Source organism: Podarcis liolepis, assembly GCF_965112155.1.
Source record: "Podarcis liolepis genome assembly, chromosome: 2".
NCBI lineage: Eukaryota > Metazoa > Chordata > Lepidosauria > Squamata > Lacertidae > Podarcis > Podarcis liolepis.
Window position 1 is genome coordinate 104,128,577 of NC_139555.1, and position 26,404 is coordinate 104,154,980.

Consider the following 26,404-nt stretch of genomic DNA (forward strand, 5'->3'; position numbering starts at 1 on the left):
GCAGCCAGCGAATCTGAACAATTTGCTTTGGCGGTGGGGAGATGCCTTTTAACTTCACCAAATAAGCCAAGTTTTTATTTTATTTCGCTGTGCACAGCAGCCCTTGCTGACAAGGTATGTGTCAGCCCAATCCACCGGAATTACTGCCATGAGATCAGTCCACCAGCCGTTTTCGGGCTGGGATTGGGGAACCTGTGGCCCTCCAGATATGGCTGAACTACAGCTTCCATCATCCTTGACCATTGGTCATGCTGACCAGAGCTAGGAGGAGCACCACAATTCCCTCCCTTGCTTTAGGATCCACACCAGGACCAAGGGGGTAACAGTTATACAGAACCCCCTAGAGAGCCAGTGTGGTGTAGTGGTTAAGAGCAGTGGACTCGTAATCTGGTGAACCGGGTTCGTGTCTCCGCTCCTCCACATGCAGCTGCTGGGTGACCTTGGGCCAGTCACACTTCTCTGAAGTCTCTCAGCCCCACTCACCTCACAGAGTGTTTGTTGTGGGGGGGAGGAAGGGAAATGAGATTGTTAGCCGCTTTGAGACTCCTTCGGGTAGTGATAAAACGGGATATCAAATCCAAACTCTTCTTCTTCCCTATAGCAACTTTATTGATGGCAGAATTCCGGTGACAGCAGAAGGCATTGCTATGGCTCTTCTCAGGGCCTGGCCACACCCACCAATTGATGTCATATGACCTCAGGTAAAGCCTCGGCTGCAAAGGAGCAATTGGGAGCATTAGATTGGGGCTCCCAGTTGTTCCTTTTGCAAGCAGGGTTTGCAATGTAAACCTGGAGCCGAATGCAAGCTGCACCATTTCAGCCAGGTCAGATCCACTTGATGTCATACGATTTCCAGGTGACTGGCAGCGGGGCATCCTTGCCCACCTAGGACTGGCTGCAACTTGAGCCAACCAAAAATGATTCCGCCCCCTTTTCTTACACACACGTTTCCTGCGTGGAAATTCGCCTGCACTAATGTAAGAAGAGGCATGGAATGGTCAATAATGACGATTCTTGTTTTTAATACTTTCAGGGAAACGTACCTATTCTCCAAGTGCCTAACCAGTAAAAAAAGAAAGAAAGAAACTCGGCAAGATGCCTTTAAGAACCACAAGACCCTTAGGATGTAATTGTAGGTCTCTCAAACCCACCTCGCAACCTCTAATTTAAAATCTCACTGTGGTGACAGAGCTTGCACTAAATTAAAGATCCTGCACAGGAAAGACAGGGGTATAGATGTTTTAAATTAATTTCACACAGGCACCAGGCTGGCAGAAGCACACAAGCTGAAATTAAGCTAATGATCAAGTTCCATTTAATCAGCCTGCAAGTGTGCAATTTAGGAAGAGCACTTTTAAGCAAATAAATTGCAATTCATATGCTTCGAAGTAGGGAAGGGATGCAAGTTTGTTCCCTGCCTATAAAAGGAACAATGGCCTCATCCACGGGCACCTCTGCTAACCTACCACAGTGAATTGTTGAGGATAAAATGTGAGGAAAGCTATGTATGTCATGTGAAGCTCCTTGGAGGACGCAGGGGATACATATGTATCTCGCCCCCTTTTTTTAGTGATAGACTACTACAATGCACCCCAAGTGGGGCTTACCTTGAAGACTGTGCAAAAGCTGACACTACTGCTGCTGCCAGGTAAACACATGGGGCAGCAAGAGGGGCTCGTGTGTCACCAATCCTTAAAGCGCTGCACGGTCTGCCTATGAGCTAACTGTGCCCGATTCAAGGGATCAGTACAAAACCCCGAGTGGCTTGATACTCAAGTACTTAAACCAAGTGCCTTCTTCAGTTTCTGTCAGTTCGGGCTTTGAGATGGCGAAGCTGTGCTTGTAGTCCCTTGGAGAGACATGGGTCGTGGGGCCATGATGCAAAGCAGAGACTTCTCGGTGGTGTCTCCCTGGTTGTGGAATTCCATCCTGGTGGAAAGCTGGCTCCCCCCCCCCCCCGCTGTTATCATTCTTGAAAACTTAGAACATACTTTAGTACAGAGCTGGACTGGAGTTCAGCAGTCTAGGTATCGCCGTCTGTTGAAATGTATTTCATTGCTGATAAGGGTTTTATGGCTTTATGCATATTTTATTTTTATGATTATTGTGCAGCACTTTGAGCTTCTACAAGAGGGGGGGAAGGCTGAGGAACAAAGAGCAATAAATAATGATCTTGTGAATAAATTAAAAGGAGCGCTGTAAAGGAATGGGGGAATCCTCTGCTGGCGTTTAAAGTTTAAGAGCAAGAGGCTGCATGTGCGACTGTGGTTGGAACGTGAAAACTAGGACTGAGGAGTCTTGGATTCAAATCTACACTCAGCCATGAAGCTCATTTGGTGGTCTTTGAGCTGTCACCTTCCCTCATCCTAAACTATCTCATTTGTTGTTGTTAGGATAAAGTGCAAAGGGGGTGGAGGCAAAGAACTATGGAGTCCGGGAGGAAAGGCACAGAATAAAAAGGTAATACCCTCAAGCTGAGGTGAAGATGAAGGAGGGATCGTAACAGCTTGACAAAGGCCACCTAATGAGTTTGTAATCAAGCTACAAGTTGAATAGAGGATTTGTTTCCTCACACTTAAGTCACTTTGCTGTATCTGTAGCTCATTAATGCACTACGTCAATGTAGCTCCATGGCGTCATTGAGATGAGTACAGTGGTGCCTCGTAAGACGAAAAGAATCCGTTCCGCGAGTCTCTTTGTCTTGCGGTTTTTTCATCTTGCGAAGCAAGCCCATTAGCGGATTAGCGCTATTAGCAGGCTTAGCAGATCAGCTGTTAAGCGGCTTAGCGGATCAGCTGATAAGCGGCTTAGCAGCTTGGGAAAAGGGGAGGGGAGGGAAAAAACCCCCGCAGGAACTCGCAAGACATTTTCGTCTTGCGAAGCAAGCCCATAGGAAATTTGTTTTGCGAAGCACCTCCAAAACGGAAAACCCTTTCGTCTAGCGGGTTTTCCGTCTTGCAAGGCATTCGTCTTGCGGGGCACCACTGTACTTTAAACAAAAAGAAAGTGTCATTTGCAAGTGAAGCTGTTGCCCTTGTATAGTTTCCTTCGGAATCCAAGAGGTGATGGGTCTATCTTCCCCACACAATGTTCTATTTTTAAATGGTGCCGCTTATTTTTTTTTTAGATTCTGCTATTCGTACGTTGAACAATTCTAGCCATTGCAAATAAAAGCATGTAATGCCACGTTGTCTTATTGAAATGATTGGTGTTGTTGGTTTGTCAATGGAGACATATATGAGGAGAGAACAGCTTTTGGGGAGGGGTGCAGGATTTATTGGTGCTGGAACCCTCCAAATCTACTGCTAACCCAGACTGAAATACTGGAAAGGGTTTGAGTAAAGAATTAAGCGAACCTTGGATGAAGCTAGCAGGGCCTCTGCTTGATGTTTAGAAATGTTTTTAGTCTTGAGTTAAATTTTGCAGGCCTCCGTTGTCTTCAAATTCCACATTCCCCCTTCTTGCATTCTGTCTTCTGGGATTATTTTATTTGGGAGAGTTTGGTAAAACGGCCAGCTAATACAGGTCCACTGAAGCAGCCTCTTACTTATTGAAGTCGTCTCACAAAATTAATGAGCCTATTTGTAGTAACCAGGCAGCTGTTGCAAAGCAGAGGGACAAGCAAGCTATTTCGCTTTAGTAGTGAAATACAGTGGTACCTCGGGTTACATACACTTCAGGTTACATACGCTTCAGGTTACAGACTCCCCTAACCCAGAAATAGTACTTCGGGTTAAGAAATTTACCTCAGGATGAGAACAGAAATTGTGCTCCAGCAGCGCGGCAGCAGCGGGAGGCCCCATTAGCTAAAGTGGTGCTTCAGGTTAAGAACAGTTTCAGGTTAAGAATGGACCTCCGGAACGAATTAAGTACTTAACCCGAGGTACCACTGTACCATGAACAATATTTCTTTGCAATCATGAGGTCTAGGACCTTGATTCTTTTTCTTTAAAAAATAAATAAAACCAAAGCTTTGATTTTCAGGACAGATACTGAATGAGGAACCAGATTCCATGCTTGTGAACTGAACTACACGGACTCCAGGCCAAAGCTTTACATGCTTTTCAGTGTGTACATAAGAGTTCCTACATGCATGGGTTTCCCTGTCTACTTCAATTCTAGGGCAGCCCTGTGCAAGTACAGTCACTCCTCTTCCTAATTCCCATTAGCTAAAGTGGTGCTTCAGGTTAAGAACAGTTCAGGTTAAGAACGGACCTCTGGAACGAATTAAGTACGTAACCAGAGGTACCACTGTACATTAACAACCCTCTGCCGCTATTCCAGCAACTCCTGCAGCCAAGCTGGTGCCAAATGTATTGCTCTGCTTTCCTTTGGACCACATCAGTGAGGACGAGAGGGCGGTCTTGTTGTCTGGGCAGCCCAAGACCTCCCTATTATCATTTATCACACACACCCCTTCACTCTAAGGCTGCAGGATGGGTTACAACACATGAACACAATATTGAAAGCAGCTGAGAACATAACCAATTTTAAAAAACCTCTTATACCTAAACTTTCCCGAAGTTTTTAGCAAACTTTATTGAACTTTTTTGTGCTTTTACTGCTTTCATATACCGTATTTTTTGCCCTATAGGACGCACTTTTTCCCCTCCAAAAATGAAGGGGAAATATGTGTGCATCCTATGGGGCGAATGCAGGCTTCAGGAGCGCCCCACCGCCAGCCCCACAAGCTCGGGGGACAGCAGGGAGGCGCAGCGCGCCATCCCGCTGTCTCCCGACGTGGTTTGGAGGCTGGCGGAGGGCTTCCCCCTCCCCCAGCCGCGCAAACTCCCAGAGCGATGCTCGGGCTTCCCCCGCCCCCCCCCCGCCCCTGGGGGGGGGAATAATTTTTTTCCCCTTTATTTCCCCCCCCCCCCAAATCTAGGTGCGTCCTATGGGCCGGTGCGTCCCATAGGGCGAAAAATACGGTAATGGGCCGCTTAGATTTCTTTCTCTTTTTTTGGTCTTTAACTGAGCAAAAAATAAGCAAACAAACACTGTAGGGGAAAACACGCTGGCGCAAGCCTCCTTTATCTGCCTGAGGCAGAAACCTCCCTCCCTCCCTCTGACATCACTAAAGAAGCAAAAGTAAGACTTAATGACTTTTTAATTAAAAACCCTTCAGGCCGTTCGCAAGCAAGGTTGCAACAATTATTGAATGAATAGGTACGCACACGCACACAAACACACACACACCTGAATGCCGTGTTCCAGAACTGCTTTCTGTGCGAGCTCTAAAACATGACCTTAAAGGCATCTTATGTTGTAATATTTATAATACTGTTTCTCTCACGTTTCTTGACCTCGTGTATTTCATCGTATAAGGGTCATATCTGTGTTACTACAAGCCCCATGCACAAACACAAAGCGAGAGAGACTGCTGCAATTGTACATTTCTAAATGCTTTAAAAAAACCGTTTATCTGCATCCACGAGAAACAAGCTTTTTGTTTGTTTTAATGGCAGAGAAGGTCGGCTCCTGTGTTCTTAAGAGAACCCTCTGTTGTCCCGAGTGCTCATCTGGAGGCTGGAGAATGCAAAGGGTGTTCTGGCATCCATTAGCGCTAAGCAGACGCAGAACACAAGCGCTCAGATGGTATGAGGTCATAAGCCTGGGAGGGGTGGGAAGGCTTCGTGAAAGATCCCCGAATGACGGGAGATCAGCAGTGGCATTTGTGCATCTCCACAATGCAAATGCAACAGCAATACAATAAAATGCATAGGAAACATATGTGCAGACTCACTACTTCTTCCCCTTACAAGCAAAATTGTAAAGCAAGATTTGTTTTTTAACCCCATTCAAAAAGCATTTGGTAGGGCCTCAGAGGACCAGATCAAATTGTTTCAAGGGCTAGATCTGGCCTGCAGCATGCCAGCTGGCCTTCTTTATTCTACGGGAAGATGCAATTCTTCACAATTATATTCCTCTTACCCAGCCCAGCTGCCCTGTGTAATATAGATCCCTAAATCCTGACGAAGTTCACTGCAGCGCTGTCATTATTTTGCTTAGAAAATTCCAACCAGTGATTCTAAAAAGTTTTCTTTCTTTCTTCATTTTCATTTACTCCTATGTATCTTGGAATAATTTCGAGAGAGCAAAAAAAAAAACCCAAATCTGTAATTTCCATTTTTTTATTAGCTTCTTGCTGGCAAGCATTACACCTGGGAATAATACTGCACCAGGCATTTTTAAAAAAAATTCTGCCACAGGTATTATTATTATTTCATTCCAAATCCAATGAAAATATTTCTAACTGTGTTTTTTATCGCCATGGGTAATATTTGGTTGCTTGTTTTATAATGCATAGAAAGAAAGAGTTCTCATAACTGTAAAATGCTGTACTGCTGACAATAAAACCAGGGGCAGAAGAAGCCTGATGGTACCTCAATTATTTTAATACTGCTTGCTTACCGATTTATGAAAACTAGGTTAGATTACATGATGGTAGCTTTTCCTCTCCCCAGCTGCACTTTAACAAATCTGGGTACAGCCCAGAGAGAACGTCTCCTACACAAACTTCTCTTGTACTGTTTCTTATTCGTTTTGGTGTAGCTTACGCATGAGATAATTCACACTGGACTGAAGCCTCTGAAGTGGTTTGTAATAGCACTAGACGGGTTAAACACAGGTTAAAAACCAGGAGACAATTTTTAGCACTTTACATTGTACGGTGTGAACACCACGGAAAACGTGTCCTAAATGTAATTATTTCACAGTCCTTCCAAAGATGCCCTCTTGCTTCATCCTTTGAGAAAATAAAAAAATAAAAGTTTCTTTGATGGAAGGAGCAGGCACATGCAAACATTTCCTCACGACATGACGGAAGATTAGAGGCCGGAGCATGCCCATTCTCCGGTCCTTAGGAATCCATAATAAATATTTAAAACCAATATATATATATAATCTATGTATATATGGAGAAAGGGAGAGATGCAGAGATTTTCTCCAATGTTGTTTAATTGGAAGCCAGTCTCCAGTCTCTTAATACCTTGTCCTGAGAAGCTGCTACATAGCTTCTGGACGGTAAACAAACGGGGAAAGAAGGGGTGAAATCAGTCGTCCGTTTTCTGTGCCAGTCTACAGAAAGTCCAGTTGTGTTCCACCGTATTTTCATTGGCTCGTTCGCTCATGTGGTGGACCCTGGTGTTTCAGATGGTGAAGCCTTGCTTTGTGATGTACTCCATCAGGTGGACCCGAAGGGAGACTTCTTGGTGGTAATCGCAGGGCCCAAACGTGAAAGAAACTTGGCAGTCCCTCGTGTCCATCATATGCTTGTTCCACTTGGTGAAATAGTTGGAGATCCCTTCCAGCAACGAGTGGACCTTGGTCGTGATGGTCAGCTGCGTTATGATCACCGCCACCGGGTTGGAATATTTCGAGAGCTTGCGAGTGCTGGAGAGCTCCACCACTTCCTCAAAGGTATCCACGGGATACAGAGGTTTGGGCTCGTTAAGACACTGTATCAAGGGTTCGATCTGGTAGAAGTCCGCTTCTTTACGAAGCAGGTCAAATTCCTTGAAGTCCAGAGGCAGAGTCAGCTCTGACGTCCGTAAAAAGTTGAGGACGTACCGGAAAAGCGGCCCGTCCCGGTCGATGAAATAGTTGCCCTGGGAGTCCTTGGCGGTGGGGAAGCCTCCCCGGAACATGGCTCCCAGCATGGAATCGGGGTACCTCGTGAGCGTGGTGAGCGACGTCGTGTACAAATGTCCACCCACATTCAGAGTGACCGGCTCAGTCATCTGCGGAAGGGGAGAGGAAAAGTTTCAGAGCTCTCACAAGCCAGCATATGAATACCCCGTAAGTACCTTAAACGATCATTTAAAAAACCACTGCTTGTACAAACAAACAAGCAAGCAATAAGAACTGCACTTTCCCCCTGTATGACTTAGCATGGGGCATTATAATCCAAAGTTAATTAGGGCAGAGCCCAACTTACACTCACAGAAGTGTTTGTGATCCAGAAGAACAGAAATGGAGGGGAGTTTTCCTGATTTGCCCTTCCACCTGCAGCCATAGCTGTCAACTTACAGATTTGAAAATAAGGGACCAGCAGCCTCGAAAATAAAGGATCAGCAGCCAAAATAAGTGATTTTCCCAGCACAGGTATGTTCGACTTCTGAGCCCCTCCGAGCCAAAGGCAGAAAGCCCAGCTAGCAGTCAAACGAAGCCTCAAGCGGTCGTTCCCACAGCGCAGCAACCCGGCAAAGGGGATGCAGCAAGGAAAACCACCGTCACTTCTCCACTGGGAAGCACTGAGCAAAGGCGAGTCCCCAGGCAACGCGGCCGATTTGATCGGCACAAGACACGCAAGCCCAGTCGTTCTAAGACTCCTTATTGGGCGAGCAACACAGCCAAACAACACAGTTGGAACCTCCCTCTTCCCTGGCCGGCAAGGGGGGAGGGAGAGGAGCTGCTTCCTTTGAAACCCAGGAAATTTAAGGGACATCATCAATAAGGGACAGCAGCAGGACACGGCGCTGGGATAAGGGAGTTTCCCGCCAAATAAGGGACAGTTGACAGCTATGCCTGCAGCTCTCCCTCTTGCCACCTGCCGCCCTGTTCTGGAGGGTCTCTAGCTCAATTTTCAGGTGGCACAAGGAGGGAGCAGGGAGAGAGGACAACCCCCCAAAAAAATAAATTTTTTGCCTGTCCACTTAGCAGAGGCACCGCCTGAATCAAAAGCTCCTCGTTTGAGCCCAAAGGCATCAACTGGATTCCTCCCCTGATAAGGCAGAACAGTATTTATAATCTGCCTTTCAATTCCATCTGGAACACAACTGTGCCATCCTCTGGGAAGCATTCATCTAGCCATATAATTAGCTGCTCTCTTGGGCGGAGGAACAATTGCCGACGGGTGACCGAATGCAGCCACCTATCAGTGGCGCAGTAACTGACTCATCCCGCATCACCCTGGCTCTGCGTGCCGTTCTCACCTGGCCTGCCATTTCCTTTTGAGATCACAGTGCAGACCCTGCTGCTCATGCAGTTATTCTACTGTGCCGTCACTCCTGCGCACAAGTGTCCCCACCTCTTGTCCAAAGAGGAGAGGAAGGTGGGCAACCAGGTGAAGGGAGGCGTGGCTGCCTCTTTATCCTTAATTTACAAAGCTGCAAAAAGTAAGAGGTGCAAAAAAAGGTACTTGCACCCCAGGATCAGTCGCAAACCACTGTTCTCTGTGGCACTCCTGGCACACACGCCACTTTGGTTTGCACCCAATGTTAGCTCTACTCAGAGCAGAGCCATTGAAATCCATGGCCATGGCTAACTTAGGCTCATTCATTTCAACTGGTCTACTATTAGCCCAACTGGGCTTTATACAGTTATGGTACCCCCCCCCCCGGAGGCTGCACTAAATGGCTCCACGCGGCCAGTTTCACCCAAGAATGAGCTCACTTAGGCACCCCGTGTGCCTTTGTCCACGATGCTGCACAACTCTTTTGGAGATTTTTTATGTCTGGAAAGGAGGGAACCTGCTTAGCCTTTACAGTGCAGCCCAGCAGGCTACAGAGTCTGAATTCAAGCACAATGCCTCTCCTTGCTCTATGCACATTCAACATATACTAGGCAGAAATAGCTCAGCCAAACAAAAAAGAAACCAATGCTGAAAGCACCAGCGGCACCAGACTTGAGTAAGGATTTCTTTTAGGTCGAAATAAAAGAGCGACATAACAAACGAACTGCTGAAATGAAGAGCCAATTAGGAGAAATGCGTGATTTGCCCAGAGAAGCCCCCCAGGATGAGTCAATAGAAATAGCAAAATAAGGCTCCTTTAAAATATTATACTGAAGCTGGAGATAAAACTTTCTGGCTGCAAACATCAATGACTTCTTGACCACTGCACTGGAAAAAAACAAGCCAGATTCATTTCTGGGCCAGGTGGCAGATTCATGAGTGAACTAGCAGGACATAGAGTGCTTTTGAGTCAAGTTGAGATGCTCATCTAATTCTTCCGCTGCCTGCGGGATAGTTTTTAGAAAAGGATGCTTGGCATTAGGAGATTCACCTGTGAAGGCCTTATTAAATGGGATTTCAGCTGTTCTTGTGCATTAGGAGCTATTGACGGATACTGCCCATTCTTTCAAAGGAAAAGAGGCAGAGGTGAAAAGTTTCTCAGATATGAATATAGTCTCTAGGACGTAGGCAAGAGACACCTGGGGTTTGCAGTATCCTACCCACCCCCCTGAACAAACCAGGGTCTTTCTACCTACCATCAACTGCCCTGTGTGACTTAATATAACTGCCCTGATGACTTAATATAACATTATGTTTTGTTTTGAAATGCAAATGTTACTTATAAGCAGCCTTGGGAGGCTTTGTACCCTGAAAGGCAAAATATAAGTACAGTTGTTACCTTGGTTTTTAAACAGCTTAGTTCTCGAAAGTTTTGGTTCCCAAACGCCGCAAACCCGGAAATGACAGTTCCAGTTTGCAAACTATTTTTGGAAGCCGAGCTTCCTGCAGCCAATCAGAAGCTGCGCTTTGGTTTCTGAAAGTTTTGGAAGTCGAGTGGACTTCTGGAAAGGATTCCGTTCGACTTCCAAGGTACGGCTGTAACTGTAATAAACAAGTAATACTACATGGGCAGGAAGCTGTTAGAAGAGTGCCAACAACAAAGATCCTTGTGACATAAATTCAGCGTAGCATAAATTCCCATGGAGTCGCCTGCTTTGTCAGACGGATGAGAAAGACCAGGTTTGCCATATCCCCTGCAATGCAGGAATCTCAACTAAAGCATTCGTGACAGATGGCTACCCAACCTCTGCTTAAAAGCTGTGTTCGAAATTAGCCAGGCGCATTTTGCACCTGGCTACCAACCATTTGCGACCAAGTAAAGGTGCCCTGGCCCCAGGATGGCACCTGACATCTCCACTATCTGGAGGTGCAAGCCTGGGCTCATTGGATCTTTACTAATAACACATCCTGTAGGATTCTATCAGTTATATTTTATCTGCACAATTGGAATGAATTTCAGGAACCAAAATGCTTTTTTCTGTGCAGCCTGGGTAGGAGCAGTCACCATTAAGAAAAATAGGTCAGAATAGGCCAATATTTATATATATGTGGCCTGTCCCTGGATCAAGCCACTTTTCTTCTTTAAGTTCTCAAAGCTCTTAACCTAGCTCAAGGTTGTCATCTGAACCAGCCAGATGTTTAACTGATGATCAATCACAGTCAGTTCATCCTTTGAAAAATAAGACTTTAGAGCAGTCTTACCCAAAATGGCAACAAAGCATTCCATTTGGGCAGCTGTAATCTTGCTTTTTAGTGGGATGTGCGTGGCGCTGTGGTCTAAACCACTGAGCCTCTTCGGCTTGCCGATCAGAAGGTCGGCGGTTCGAATCCCTGCGACGGGGTGAGCTCCCGTTGCTCGGTCCCAGTTCCTGCCAACCTAGCAGTTTGAAAGCACGCCAAAAAGTGCAAGTAGATAAATAGGTATCGCACTGGTGGGAAGGTAAACGGCGTTTCCGTGCGCTGCTCTGGTTTTGGTGTTCCATTGTGCCAGAATGCTGGCCACATGACCCGGAAAAACTGTCTGCGGACAAACGCCGGCTCCCTCAGCCTGTAAAGCGAGATGAGTGCCGCAACCCCAGAGTCGTCTACGACTGGACTTAACTGTCAGGGGTCCTTAACCTTTAATCTTGCTTTAAGGAGCCATTTGGTGCTTAGCTTATATTATCTGAGTTCCTAACAATGCTTAAAAACCTCTAATGAATGTGATCTTCAGGCTGGAAGAAGGTTCTCCACCCTTGCCTGCAGCTGACAGAGGAAATCTACCGGCCAAATCTTTGGCTGTAGGTCTGTAGCCAACAACACATACAGGGTATTACTACTTGAAGAAATGGAGCATTTGCATGGGGCCAGCTGTCTGGTAAAGGAGCACAGGAGGGCAGATTTAAACACATGTGCACAGCAGACACACACAGAACCCCTGGGAGAATTTGCCATGCCCCCACAGCCCAGCCGGCATACTTACTATATATCCCCAGTCTCCATTATCCATCTGTTCCAATGCGCGAGCTGCGCGAGCCTGGATTTATTGGAAGTCTTTTGAAAGTTTATGCAATTCACGGCTTATTCCTTCCTGGTGGGGGTGGGAGAGAGAGAAAAGCAGAGCAGATTGTGAGCACTTTCAAGATGGAGAAGAGCAAGAAGAAGAGAGTGGTGTTTCTACCCCTTCAAAAGGCACGCTCTTTGCCTGCGCCTCCGATTCCAGCTACAAAGAAACTCAAGTACAATCACCTGCAGAAAAATTTACCTTCCCGCCACTGACCTTCTTGCATCCTTTGCAGGTGTAGAGAGCCGCTGAGCCTCGCAGGGGGGAAAAAGATAATCATTACGCAGCCGCCTGAGTTAAAATAATGAGCGCTTGGTCTCTGAAGGTGATCCACACTTTAAAAAAATGGTCCGCATATTTTATCTGGGAGAAAGGAGACGGTTTTCAAAGGTTGCCCCATACAAGCATATGCCAAGGAAATGTGAATCAATGACATGGATGTACAGTGGTGCCCCGCAAGACAAATGCCTCGCAAGACAAAAAACTCGCTAGACGAAAGGTTTTTCCGTTCGCGATTTGCCTCGCAAGACGAATTTCCCCTATGGGCTTGCTTCGCAAGACGAAAACGTCTCGCGACTTTTTTTTTCTTTGACTAAAAACAAAGACATGTTTTGTTTATAAAGTTAATTTATTTTCCCTTAAATTTTTGAACTGCTCTTTACAGTATGTGTGACTTTAAAGAGCAGTTAATAAACTGTTGTTGTACCAAATTTGGCTTTGTTTGGACTTTTTTTGACCATAGGAACGCATTAATTGATTTTCAATGCATTCCTATGGGATTTCGTGCTTCGCAAGACGAAAAATTCGCTAAACAACAAAAATTGCGGAACGAATTAATTTCGTCTTGCGGGGCACCACTGTACCTCAAAATCCACCTGCCCCAAACTGGGTTTCCCCAAACTTGGGTCTCCAGCTGTTTTTGGACTACAACTCCCATCATCCCTAGCTAGCTGGACCAGGGGGTCAGGGATGATGGGAATTGTAGTCCAAAACCAGTTGGGAGACCCATGTTTGGGAAACCCTGATCTAGATGTTTTGGACTACAACAACCATCATGCCCAGCCAGCACGGACAATGGTCAGGGATTGAAGGGAGGCAACCCAGCCAGATGGGCAGGGTATAAATCATAAAATTATTATTATGTAAGTCCAGCAACATCTGAAAGGTTCCAGGATGGGGGAGGGTTTGCCATTAACCCATGTGTGTCCTGTACAGGAGCTCATCAAAGTAAGGGAACTGGAAATGAGCCAACACTGAAAATCAAACAGCAATAGCCACAGCCATGGGCTAGACACAAAACAACACATGACTATTAGCCAATAAGCTTCAAAAACTTTTATTATTTATTACCACCCAGACTTCACCAGCAGATCCCAGGGCGGATTACAACCATTAAGAAAGAAGAATTAAAGTTAAACCATAAATTATGTTCACAGTAACAGGGTGGGGTGCTGAAAACACACACCTCAGGCGTCAGAGGCCAGGATAAAGTCTTCAGCATTCTCCAAAAGCTGTACAGTGGTACCCTGGGTTACAGGCGCTTCAGGTTACAGACTCCGCTAACCCAGAAATAGTACGTTGGGTTAAGAACTTTACCTCAGGATGAGAACAGAAATCGTGTTCCGGTGGCGCAGCAGCAGCGGGAGGCCCCATTAGCTAAAGTTGTACCTCAGGTTGAGAACAGTTTCAGGTTAAGAACGGACCTCTGGAACGAATTAAGTTCTTAACCCGAGGTACTACTTTAGCTAATGGGGCCTCCCGCTGCTGCCATGGGAAGGGGGCCTTCCACAACTTAGGAGCTGCCACAGAGAATGCCCACTTGCTAAGCCACCTACCCACACAGTTTCTGAGGGTGGTGGAACAACCATGAGGGCTCCCTTTGCTGATCTTAACACACAGCCCGGGCTTTGTATTTGGGGCAAATTGATAGTCCACTCCCACCGATTTGGCATTAAAAACATTTTTTTCAGTCTGAAATCTTCCTACTCTCTAGTCATGCAGCAAAGATTAAAAAAACCACAACAATACCACGGTTTTGTCCTTGGAGCCTTTCGTAGCTATGGGGAGCTCAGAACCGGAAAAGCATTTGCTCTTCAGCTTCAATGGACGGCAAACTGGGATCCTTGCAAGTGCTGTGGAAGAATGCGGCTTCCAGTACAATTGCTCCCAGCTTCTTTGCAAGCTGTGTGATCTCACAGGAACGGCTAACTACAAACCGGTCCAAACTGCGACCCACATTTCCACACGCAAGCATGAAATCTCCACAGTAAAAACAAAACAATGCAAGGCTTGGCTGAAAACAGCAGGGCTGCTGCCGCCCTCTGCAAAAATCCATCTCGTTAGTTGGAACAATATTTCTTTCCAGCTTTGAAATAACTGGCTTACCATTCTTTCATAGGCAGATAGGTTTGGGAGAGGGGGCAGACAGAGAGAGAGAGAAAATGGAAGCAGCTAAAATAGGGGCAGTTGACCATTTTTGGCCAGAGGAGCACACACAATACACTCTCCTCTAGAGAATCTGTGCGAATCAGTTAAGAGAAAAGTAATTGGCCCCTCTCCACTCATCAAACGATTGATCTGACGACTGGTGATTTGCATCCTCATCACAGCACTGTATCTACTTTTAACCACACCCCCTTTTTTTCCTGCTGCTACCCATATTGGGGATGCTAAGGAAGACCAGAAAATAAATGTTTGGAAGGGGGGGTGTCCAGATCAGGCCGGGGCTAAGCCACCCCAAGCTAAGACTAACATCGCAAAATGGAATTCCGGCGCAGTAGCTTTGCCCACAATCTGTGTGACATATTCAAATCGGACCATGCCATTGGTCGTACCTACGTAGGACTGAAAACACGTAGAAGTTGTCTCAACATCAGAAAATGTTTATTTTATTTATTTAACAAAACATGTATACCATTTCACCATAAATAAAACTTCTAAGTGGTTGGCTGTTTTTATATCCTATCTAGGGTTTTCAGTAGTACAGTCGTATCTTGGAAGTCGAACGGAATCCATTCCGGAAGTCTGTTCGACTTCCAAAACGTTCAGAAACCAAGGCACGGCTTCTGATTGGCTGCTGGAAGGTCCTGCAGCCAATCAGAACCTGTGGAAACCGCGTCGGACGTCCGGGTTCCAAAGAACGCTCGCAAACCGGAACAATCACTTCCGGGTTTGCAGTGTTCGGGAGCCAAAACGTTTGAGTCGTAAGGCGTTCATCAACCAAGGTACAACTGTGTAGTGAAGGCAACTGACTGATGTCAGCTCCTTGATTAATTTGTCACAGTCAGACTCTCCTCTAGATTTGGGAATTGAGTTCTCCAGTCTGTTGACCAGGCAAGTGCAGATGCCTTGGTTCCTCAGTTCCTTACAAGAGCATTGAGGCTTAAGCAACACACGGACTCCCAACCCTGTGTGATTGAGAACCCAGACCATGCAAGGTTGCATATCATGAGTGTGTACAGAGAGGGGCTCCCAGCTACATCCGTACCTTCAGACATGACAGCAACTGTTTTTTAGAAAGCTAAAGGGGTAGCAAACATGAGGGTGTGGAGCTAATGGATTTCACAGAGAGATTTCCATCTTTGCCCACCGTAATCCAAGCACCTTGTCTTTAAAGTCTACTAGTACCTGTAAGAATCTATTATTCCTCTTTTTCCCACTAAGACATCACATTGAGAAGCGGGTGGAGGGAGGAAACAGCTTGAAGGTTTAAGCAAGCTTTTTATCCAAAGCCATGTTTTCTGAGGTCCGTATAAATCCGTATAGTTAAAGCCATGGTTTTCCCAGTAGTGATGTATGGAAGTGAGAGCTGGACCGTAAAGAAGGCTAATTGCCAAAGAATTGATGCTTTTGAATTATGGTGCTGGAGGAGACTCTTGAGAGTCCCATGGACTGCAAGATCAAACCTATCCATTCTGAAGGAAATCAGCCCTGAGCGCTCACTGGAAGGACAGATCGTGAAGCTGAGGCTCCAATACTTTGGCCACCTCGTGAGAAGAGAAGACTCCCTGGAAAAGACCCTGATGTTGGGAAAGATGGAGGGCACAAGGAGAAGGGGATGAAAGAGGATGAGATGGTTGGACAGTGTTCTCGAAGCTACCAGCATGAGTTTGACCAAACTACGGGAGGCAGTGGAAGACAGGAGTGCCTGGCGTGCTCTGGTCCATGGGGTCACGAAGAATCGGACACGACTAAACAACTAAACAACAATGAAGTGTTGAAGACACAGCTTATGGCGAAACCATCAACCATGGGAAACAAAACTGAAAGTTTTTGATGAATTCACTGCAGGTGAAAGTTTACTGCGGGCAAGAGGGGGAGATAAAGAACTATCCGATTGAAAATTAACCACAGTCAGATGTTGCGGGCATTTTTCTCCAGTCTCCGAAGCGCAGTGACACCCAATGGATGTCCGTCTCTTGATTTGAAAAAGGAAGAGCAGTAAGTCAGTCGGCATCAACCAGCTCAGCTTTTGTGACCAATTTCCATTCCCTTTATTGACCCCATAGGCCTTAAAAGATGTCTAAATCACTGCTCTTTGCAGGGGAAGGGAGATTTACATCTTCTTGTCTCCTCCGCAGGCAAAAGAGACAGCATTTGATCGCCAGCCTGCTGCGTAGCACCAGAATGAATAATTTATCAAAGCAATTAGTTCAGGCAAGCCTCTTCCCATCCGTTTGCACGGGCAAAAAGGAGGCGCAGACAGCAGATGCCTCATTGATTTGGTGTAGGTTTCCAGGACCGCTAACAATCTAGAAATCTGGTTAGAAAACGTTAACACTTCAAGGAAGGAACAAAGTTATGCACAGCGACAGACGATCGCATGCAGTTAGAACATCACCTTTTCTTTTTTAAAAGAAGCTGACTCTATCAAACAACTTTAGCCTGGAAACTGTAGGGCTGTATTTCAATGGAACCACAAAACACCCATCCTGATTTATTTCAAGTGCCCAAGCGCATAAGCTTTCTGGGGGCAACAATAGGAGGCTCGGCCATTGTCCTTTATGTTTCCTTGCAAGAAATAACAGGATGGCAATTCCCAAAGCAGAAGAGCAGAAACAGAGAAGCTGGTGCAAACTGGGGCAATATTACAGCACGCACAAAACTCAGAAGCAAAGTGAGCGTCCCAAGCGTGGCTGGAAAGATCTCAGGTGCCTCAAAAAGCAACGCTGTGGCACCTAAAACATTATTTGACATCTTTCCCTACCCATGTCCAGGTTTGGCTTCATAGATGCTGATGCTGGATCCTGTTTTATTTATTTTTTAATTGCAACTAGAGATAATTTTTCCTGCTCTTACCATGGCAGCACCTTCGGTCGCCCCACCAACCTGCACAGCTCTTCAACCAGGTTCATTTTTAAAAATGCTGATGACCAGATGTTATATGTTCTATAGCAGGGATGTCCAACCTGTCGACCGCAATGAACAGGTTGATCCCCGGACGATCTTGGGCTCCCTCTCAATCGGCGTTGGTGATAAGCAGGTCTGCGAGTGAAAGCCCCCGCCCCCCCGGCCGCGGCTCTGTTCCCCCAAAAGGTCAAGAACTTTCATCTTTCCCCTCTCTCCCTAATAAAAGCTCAACAACCTTGGCTTGGTCCCCCCTAAAAAAAGGTGAAACAACTTTGGCTTCCCACCCCCTTCATGGGTAGATCACTTCCAGAATTTTTATACTGGGAGTAGATCACAGTCTCTTGTGTGTTGGACATGCCTGTTCTATTGAAATGGCTTGTTATTTTTATTAGTAGTAGTAGTACTGTTTTTATTTTACTATTTTCAGAAAGTTGTGCTCACTTTGTTCAGTGGGCAAAATAAGATTATCCAGGAACAGGATGAATATCTACTACTTCTTTTTTTTTTTTACTACCCCTAACAGCAACCCTGAAAACGAAGCCACAAAACCGGGATGGGGGGGGGGTCACTGCCTTCCTGTCCCAGGATCAAATGTTTCTCCTGCTTCCCAAGGGGTCCACCAATTTTGATGGCAGCGTGTGAGGGGCGAGAAATGTAAATCAAGCACAGTGCTAGGGGTACAAATTGTCCTCTTCCTGATCATCGGATTGATTATCTGATGCGAGAGAACGATGACCCCACAGATCTACGCAGATCAGCTGGCGGGGGGGGGGGCAGACGAACTGTGTGCTTTTGTGCATGGCAGCGTATGGAGGACCAGCTATTTGCAATGCACAGATGGCCTGAAATTGGGGGGGGGGGAGAGAGCATGTAGATTGTGAGCATCCTGAATCTGGCATTACACGCCTGCCAAGCAAGTACTCCACCCTGGACACAGGACGCTGTAGAGGTGCAGGGAGAAAACTGCAAGCATGGAAATTGCCATGGGGGGAAAAGCCCTACTGCTCCCCAAAGCAACCAGCATACCTACACCCAACCCAAAAAGGAAGGAGGGAAGATGAGTCCTGGAAGATGGAAATAGGGCTGGTCAGTCCTGACCAGCTGTCGACTAAATAATTTTAAGCTCGCGTCTAGAAATCTGAGCTGGTGCTTCACTTTGTTTTCAAAGGGAAAGGTTGGAGGATACATGGGTAAGCTTAGCAATGGCATTATGCCTCTGCAGTGATCCCCTAAAGTGATACCTATGTGGTTTTCATTACACAAGGCCCAGCTTGTGTAAATGTCAGCTAATGAGTCACACGCCGCTGCAAAACCTTTCGACGGGATAAAAAAGAATGAAAACAGAATTAGAGTGATCAGTTCTGTTAGTTACAGAGATAGAGCACAGCCTTACAGTGAGTCAAACCACTGGTCCACCCAGCCCAGGAGTAGGGAACAAGTGGCCTTGCGGATGTAGCACAGCTACAGCTCTATCATCGACCTCTGAGAGTTGTAGTTCAGCAACATCCAGCTCACGGTCTTTTACCTAAGATCCTTTTAACTGGTGGCACCAGAGACTGAGCCTAAGAAAAAGCCATGTGTCCTAACACTGTGTGTGGGGGGACTGCTCCCAGATTATCGCAAATGGCTGATGTTCTACCCGTGTGAACAACTATTCAGAGGTAAAGGTAAAGGGACCCCTGATCATTAGGTCCAGTCGTGGACGACTCTGGGGTTGCAGTGCTCATCTCGCTTTATTGGCCGAGGGAGCCGGCGTACAGGTTCCGGGTCATGTGGCCAGCATGCCTAAGCCACTTTTGGCGAACCAGAGAAGCGCCCGGAAACGCTGTTTACCTTCCTGCCGGAGCGGTACCTATTTATCTACTTGCACTTGGATGTGCTTTTGAACTGCTAGGTTGGCAGGAGCTGGGACAGAGCAACGGGAGCTCACCCCGTCACGGGGATTTGAACCGCTGACCTTCTGATCGGCAAGCCCTAGGCTCTGTGGTTTAACCCACAGCGCCACCCGCGTCCCACTCAGAGGTACCTTGGCTTTTTAAAACCTTGAAGATTTTACAGACAATACAAAAATGGGAAATTGAAAGGGCTTTTTAAAAAAAAATTAACTAAAAAAGCGGCTGTAATTTTCCTTGCACAACTCCATGCTGTCCGTCTTTCAAGCTGTTTGCAGAATGACAATTGCATCCCATTATACTAAGATCCCTGCCTCTGGCACCAAGATATTTTATATATGTAACAGATGGAGTATGTGTCCTAGCTCCAAGGAGAACTACAGCGGCATTTGTGCTGAATCTCTCTCTGTCTGAAACATGTAAAGAATTGGGCATGAACATTTTTGTTTTTAAAAAGGAAAGGAAAATGTTCAGAGAGATTAGAGTTACAAAGGAACCTAGGCAGCATAAGAAGTCAGAAAGCATTTAAAATACAGCAACAAAATGATACCATTTAATGAGCGGTCTTTAAATGCAAGTTTTTCAATGACCCACCACTTGGCTATTTAGCACTACACTACAGCCTCTACTTATGATCAAACTCCATTCTGGAGGCCTGTCCGCTGGGCAAAACCAAATGCTAGTAGAGGCGCCGTTGTGCATGTGCACATTCGGCAGCTGCGCACTTCTGTGCATGTGTAGAGGCGGCAGCCACTTGTGCACATGCGCAGGTGGCAGAAGCCGCTTCCGCGCATGTGCGAATCGCGGCAAACCCGGTGTTAACTTCTGGGTCTGCCGCGGTCGCAACTTGGAACGTCCGTGAGAAGAGGCGGATGTAGGTCGAGGTTCCACTGTACTCTAGTATTGATTATTTTTAAGCACATGCCCTCAATTTGTTTACCTAACCCCCTTTATGGTGATAACTACTGTACTACAATCTCATCCCGTTTCAGACTGATGGGCTGCGTTGGTGTTTTCACAAACAGCTGGAAGGGTAGCTACTTTCCCTGCACGGTTTTCTCCCTTCTGTCCCAGGCTGAACATCAGTTAGGGCTGGTTTTCAACTTTATGATATTATCACCAGCTAAACATCGCGATATACTGATATATCGCAATGTCTGAAATAAGGATGGAGCTATGTAGAGGCGTTGGCTGGCTTCACGGTTTTCCCCACATTGTGATTTTTTTCATAGCGTACACCCACACACAAAACTATGAAACCGACATCACAATATGGACTTTGAACAGGTGATATCGATATATTGCCCAGTCCTACTGAGTACCGTACCAGACCACAAGACGCACTTAGTTTTTGGAGGAGGAAAACAAGAAAAAAAAAATTCTGAATCTCAGAAGCCAGAACAGCAAGCGGGATCGCTGTGCAGTTAAAGCAGCAATCCCTCTTACTGTTCAGGCTTCTGGGATAGCTGCGCAGCCTGCATTCGCTCCATAAGACGCACACACATTTCCCCTTACTTTTTAGGAGGGAAAAAGTGTGTCTTATAGAGCAAAAAATACGGTATGTGGGCAGGGTTCACACATTACTCGAGTGGTATTCAGCCAAGTTTTACTCATTACTGAAAGTTAATGAACCTAGCTTGGACATGGAGGATGATGATGATTAGAATTTATATACCTCCCTAAAGCTACCGGATGCTTTAGCTGAGATTCCTTCATTGCAGGGGGTTAGATTGGATGACCCTTGGATCCCTAACAAATCAAAGATTCTATTATTGTATGTTCATTAACTTCAGTGCAATCAATCCCATACTTACCCGGGACTTACTTCCTGCTGAAACGTGTACAGTCTTGTGCTGCAAGTGGGTCTTACCCTGTTCCACAAGCTTTCTTTAAAAACAAAAGCCACATTCCCATCTACCCACCAAAACAGGGAAAGCTTGAAATGTTCAGAATTCCACAGACTCAGGCCATATGCTGGCATTTGCATCATGATACTACTATGTAGACCAGGGGTCGGCAAACTTTTCCGCCAGCAGGCCGGATCACCTGCACGCAGGAGCGCATGGGCAGGCACACAGGAGCGTGTGCATCCATAAACATGCGCACACACCCTCCGTTCTTTCCCCGCTGGCTTTTGAAGCCATGGCGGGGGAGGAGGCGGCGTCTGCAGATTCCTATTGGCTGCAGGAGCTTCCTGCAGCCAATAGGAAGCCATGGTTATGTCCTGGAGGTCAGTCCCCACGCGGAGCTAAACTGGCATGCCACGTCAGTTTACGTCTGTGTGGGGACTGGCCGAGCATGCGGCAAGGCCAGGGGCTGGTTTAACGACCCCCTCGGGCCATATCCAGCCCGTGGACTGTAGTTTGCCAACCCCTGATGTAGACCATCTGAAGACTATCTAATGAATGGAGGATGAGAAGCTGCAGCGTTCTGTGGACGGTGCCTTGCACCTCCCAAATGCTATGGGGTCTGATTTACTAGCCATTGCCGTCTAACACAGCTAAGCCAATATGGTGCCTTCCAGATGTCTTTGGACTCTAACTTCCAACAGCCCCTGTCAGCTTGGACAATGGTCAGGGATGATGCTAGCTGTAGTCCACCTGGAGGATGCCACTTTGACTACCCCAAATATATAAATAGGTAGAACTAATTTGGTGGCTACATAGAAAATCCACCTGCTGTCTAATGCAGCAGGTATCTGTCCAGCACAACATATATGGGCGCAAGCTTAACACAAGTCAACAGTGTGATAGATTAGCAAAAATAAGCTAATGCTATTCTAGGCTGCATCAAGAGAATTCTAGTGTCCCAATCAAGGGAAGTCAATAGTCTTGCTCTATTCTGCCTTGGTCAGACCACACTTGGGAGTATTGTGTCCAGTTCTGGGCAGCACAATTTAAGAAGGATACTGACAAACTGGAACATGTAAAAAGGAAGGCAACCAAGATGATCAAGGGTCTGGAAATCAGGTCTTATGAGGAATGGTTGAAGGAGCTGGGTACGTTTAGCCTGAAAAAGAGGAAACTGAGAGGACATGTGCTAATATATCTAAGGGCTGTCACATGGAGGATGGAGCAAGCTGGGACCCAAACCAATGGATTCAAGTACAGTACAAGAAATGAGATTTTGACTAAACATCAGGAAGAGCTTTCTGACAGTAAGAATTGTCTGACAGTGAAACGGTCTCTCCTTGGAGGTGGTGGACTCTCCTTCCTTGGAGGATTTTAAGCAGAGGTTGAATGGTCAGTCCTGTCATGTATGATCTAGTTGAGATTCCTGCATTTCAAGGGCTTAGACTAGATGTCCCTCAGGGTCCCTTCCAACTCTGCAATTCTATGAATCAATGAATATCCTACTACAGAGCAAGCAGGGCTGCAAAGCTGTTAATTTGGCTAATGAAGACAAAGACAGAGAGAGCCCTCTTAGGTAAGCACGCATGGGCAAACTCGGCCCTCCAGATGTTTTGGGACTACAACTCCCATCATCCCTAGCTAACAGGACCAGTGGTCAGGGATGATGGGAATTGTAGTCCCAAAGCATATGGAGGGCCGAGTTTGCCCATGCCTGACCTAGAACATTTACAGCTTAGAATGAAAGTACCAGGATCTTGAACTGGTCACGTATGATCTAGCTGAGATTCCTGCATTGCGACACAGTTTGTTCCTACCTCTGAAAGCATTTGCTACTCACCTGGTTCCCAAAGACCAGCTTTCCATTCTTGTCAGCATTTCTTTGATATACCCCATAACCCTTCATTGGGACATCCCTCCAAATTCTGATGGCAGGGCTACCTGAAGAGCGTCCAGCGACAGAACCCACTAACCTAATTAATACTTTCTATTCCTGTCTCCATGGGAAGTTTGAGCACAACCGACAACATGATGTATCTGCTTTTCACACAGGGAATGAGGCTATCCATGGATACCAGCTAGCCCTGAAGGCTGCATAAAAGCTTCCAGTGTTGAAAGCAGGATGCCTCTGAACAGTTGTTGCTGGTGAGCACAAGTAAAAAGAAAGTGTTGCTGTGCTTATGTCCTTGCAGGGTTCCCATAGGTACCTGGTTGGCCACTGTGAGAACAAGGCCATCAAATTATCAGTTATTTGGCTTATTATAATTCACACCCCAGGCTGCCACAGGCCTCAAAATATCTTGGTCTGTTTCTTGACTGGAAGCGGTCTTTTTTGACAGCAGTTCCCCCTGTGGAAATATGTGACCATGTGCAAAACAGACTGACTGGCACAGACTATCATTTGGACTTCTGCTTATACGAAACAATGCATCTGAGCTAGCTAAACCAAATTCCAAGAACCAAGAGTGACATGGTTGCCATAGGTGGAGGACCTGATTTGGTTAAAGTTGGTGCACATGTTGATGATTTCACTAACAGCAGAAGGGCACCGCACAATTACAGAACAGAAAGTGAAAGATATATACAGTAGAGCAGTATTTGCAGCCCTGGATTGTAGGTGGATGACAGGCAAGGATGAAAACACATTGTGCCGGAACAAGCAAAAGACCAAACAAGAAACCCTATTAAAAAATTCCTCCCCACCCTTCAATCTAAATAAGGATCCTCTTCACCTTCATTTCCAAACACTACTACCTTCAGAAGGGGAAAGCCATAGAGCCACAACACAGAGAGGCTCTTACTCAGGTACCCCAATGGGCTGGCAGAATCATCCTACTGAATTTAAAAAACGAAAGCAGCACAGGGACCCTTCTTCAACACATGCTTTCCTCCACCTTTCAGGGGAATAACCCCACCAAAAAACAGAGGTCCTGGCTATGCTTCAAACTGTCACACATAATACCAGGAATTCCATCTTCCTACAGAAACTACAGAAGGATCCAAGAATCCTGGCAGCACACACATGAAAACAAAAAGCAGGTAATTCTGGAAATCATCCATCCTTCAGAGCCAACACACACAGAGAGAACTTTAGGTATTTTGCACTCTAATCCCAAGCATGTTTTGCTCAGTGGGACTAATTTCCCGGTAAGTGTAATTAGGATTGCTGCCTTAATGACATAATTCACATGCGCCTGCAAAAACAAAAAACACACACGAAATAAAACAAAGTCCAATATCCAGACTCTGTACCATGAGATCGCTAACACAGAAAAGTATGCCCATGTTACCCAGTAGCATGTACTGTACTGCAATAGCCGAGAGGATCACTCTTTAACCACCGTTCCCATGAGAAGGACTGAAGGTGTAACATTTATGTGGTAGCTGCCCAATGTCGAATGATCCAGGATGGCTCTTCAGACACATCCTGATTACTCCCTTAATAAGAAGCCAGGCATCCTGACAAATCCCTAAACACACACACACACACACACCAGGCGTCCTGCCTGCCTCCTCTCCTGAAAAGGGACCCAGGTGTCCTGTTTTCGCTCTCCTTTCCTTCCTGAAAAGGGACCCTGCCTCCTCTCCTGAAAAGGGACCCAGGCGTCCTGCCTGCCTCTTCTCCTGAAAAGGGACCCAGGTGTCCTGTTTGCACTCATCTTTCCCTCCTGAAAAGGGACCCAAGCATCCTGCCAGCTTACATATCCTGCTCCTCTCCTCCCTTTTCTCTCCTGAACAGGAACCCAGGAGTCCGGGCTGCATCTCCCACCCCTCCTTTGTAAGAAGCCCGGGCGTTCCGGTCTCCCTCCCTCCTCCCCTTCGCCGCCGCCGCCGCGACGAGGAAGCCAGGCGTCCCGAGGGTGCAACAACCGCGGCGCAGCCGTCCCCTGGGCAGCCCTCCCGGCGGTGTCTTCCCGCCATTTTATGATGCCCCGACCTCCGCCGCTACTCACTCGGGAACAGGCGCGCCTCGGGGAAGCTCCCTCAGTCTCTCGGCTTGTCGCGCGCGCTCTGCACTGCTCCCGGGCCGGCGGCGTCGCTGGCTCCTCCCCGGCGCCTCCTCCTCCTCCTCCTCCTCCTGCAGGGCCTGCCTTGCTCCGCGAGGCCTCGTGCAAGGGGCGGGGGGAAGCCTTCCTAAGGGAAGGGCTGGAGAGGAAAAGGAGGAGCGGAGCCTGGCGAGGCCTAGGTTGGAGGGGAGTCAGTCTCTCCGAAGCGAGCCGAGAGCAGATTATCCCCATCCTCCCCAGCATATTGATTCGGAGGCAAGTCCCGCCGAGTTCAGTACATGCATAGAGGACCGGGGCTTTGGAGATGAAGAGAGTGCCGTTGTTGTTGTTGTTGTTATTACTATTGTTGTTGATGCTGTATATTTATTTATATCCAGTGCTTTTTTAAAAAAAGGTGCTGGTACTCCCACGTTTTTAACATCTGGGTGCTAGTATTGCGTATCCTTGAGTACCCCCAGAAAAAAGCGCTTTTATTACCTTGCTCTGATCCTAAACCTCTGCTGCCTTGCAGGTTATAGTACTTGGTAATACTTTTATTTGTACCCCACCCATCTGACTGGGTTGCCCAGGTGGCTTCTTCGGGAAATGAAAAGGCTAAGGAGTAAATCTGGAATTGGATGGCGCCTTGTACACCTCCTTCCAGCGACTCCTGGTACCAAGCTGGTGCCAAATGTATTGCTCTGATTTCCTTTGGACCACATCAGCGTGGCCAAGAAGGGGGTCTTTTTCTGGACAGCCCAGGACCTCCATACACACTGCCCAGGCTTGTATCCCAGGGAGGTCACTTTGGTGTTGCTAAAGCAGTGGTTTGAATCCACACACCCAGACAGATAATAAATTATTATTATTGTTGTTATTATTATTGTTATTATTATTATTAATACCCCGCCCATCTGGCTGAGTTTCCCCAGCCACTCTGGGCGGCTCGCAATCGAGTTTTAAAAACAATACAGCATGGATGGATGTTAACAACAAATAATACCTGGCCTTTTCCCCCAGCTTGCAAAAAAAAAGGGGGTGGGACATTAAAAAAACTGAACATAGATGGAATTAAAATTATATACCTTTACAAAATTATTAAAGCCATACCAAAAATTACAGAAAAGCAGCATGGCACCAGCCCTTTCATTAAAAGCAGTCAGTTTCTGTTGGAAAGAGAAAGTATTCACCTGCAGGCAGAAGGACAAGGAGGGTGGCAGCCAGTCTTAACTTCTAAACCATTCATCTGGCTCATCCTTCACATTTTTGAG

General features: G+C 46.6%; 1 protein-coding gene and 2 long non-coding RNA genes across 5 annotated transcripts in view; 1 reads left to right on the plus strand and 2 right to left on the minus strand.

The window, feature by feature from the left end:
- The window catches only part of LOC310702171, a 93,169-nt gene extending 92,083 nt beyond the window's left edge, over positions 1-1,086 (plus strand). The window contains exon 2 of the long non-coding RNA XR_014523319.1: positions 557-1,086. This is a non-coding gene — a long non-coding RNA (uncharacterized lncRNA). The remainder of the gene's footprint in view (positions 1-556) is intronic.
- LOC310702212 overlaps positions 1-4,655 on the minus strand; it is a 610,091-nt gene extending 605,436 nt beyond the window's left edge. The window contains exon 1 of the long non-coding RNA XR_014523362.1: positions 4,413-4,655. This is a non-coding gene — a long non-coding RNA (uncharacterized lncRNA). The remainder of the gene's footprint in view (positions 1-4,412) is intronic.
- Positions 4,656-5,089: 434 nt separating this feature from the next.
- KCTD6 (potassium channel tetramerization domain containing 6) lies at positions 5,090-25,712 on the minus strand. Of its 3 annotated transcripts, XM_083493337.1 has the most exons (4): positions 25,101-25,182; positions 12,273-12,419; positions 11,976-12,083; positions 5,090-7,739 (listed from the first exon to the last, which is right to left on the minus strand). In XM_083493337.1, exons 3-4 carry the CDS (start codon positions 12,000-12,002, stop codon positions 7,149-7,151), a joined length of 618 nt encoding a protein of 205 aa, XP_083349463.1. In that variant the 5' UTR covers positions 12,003-12,083; positions 12,273-12,419; positions 25,101-25,182; the 3' UTR covers positions 5,090-7,148. The 3 variants fall into 3 exon arrangements, with proteins under 3 accessions (XP_083349463.1, XP_083349462.1, XP_083349461.1); XM_083493336.1 differs by lacking the exon at positions 12,273-12,419 and having other exon boundaries at positions 25,101-25,255; XM_083493335.1 differs by lacking the exons at positions 11,976-12,083; positions 12,273-12,419 and having other exon boundaries at positions 25,101-25,712.
- Positions 25,713-26,404: the final 692 nt, after the last annotated feature.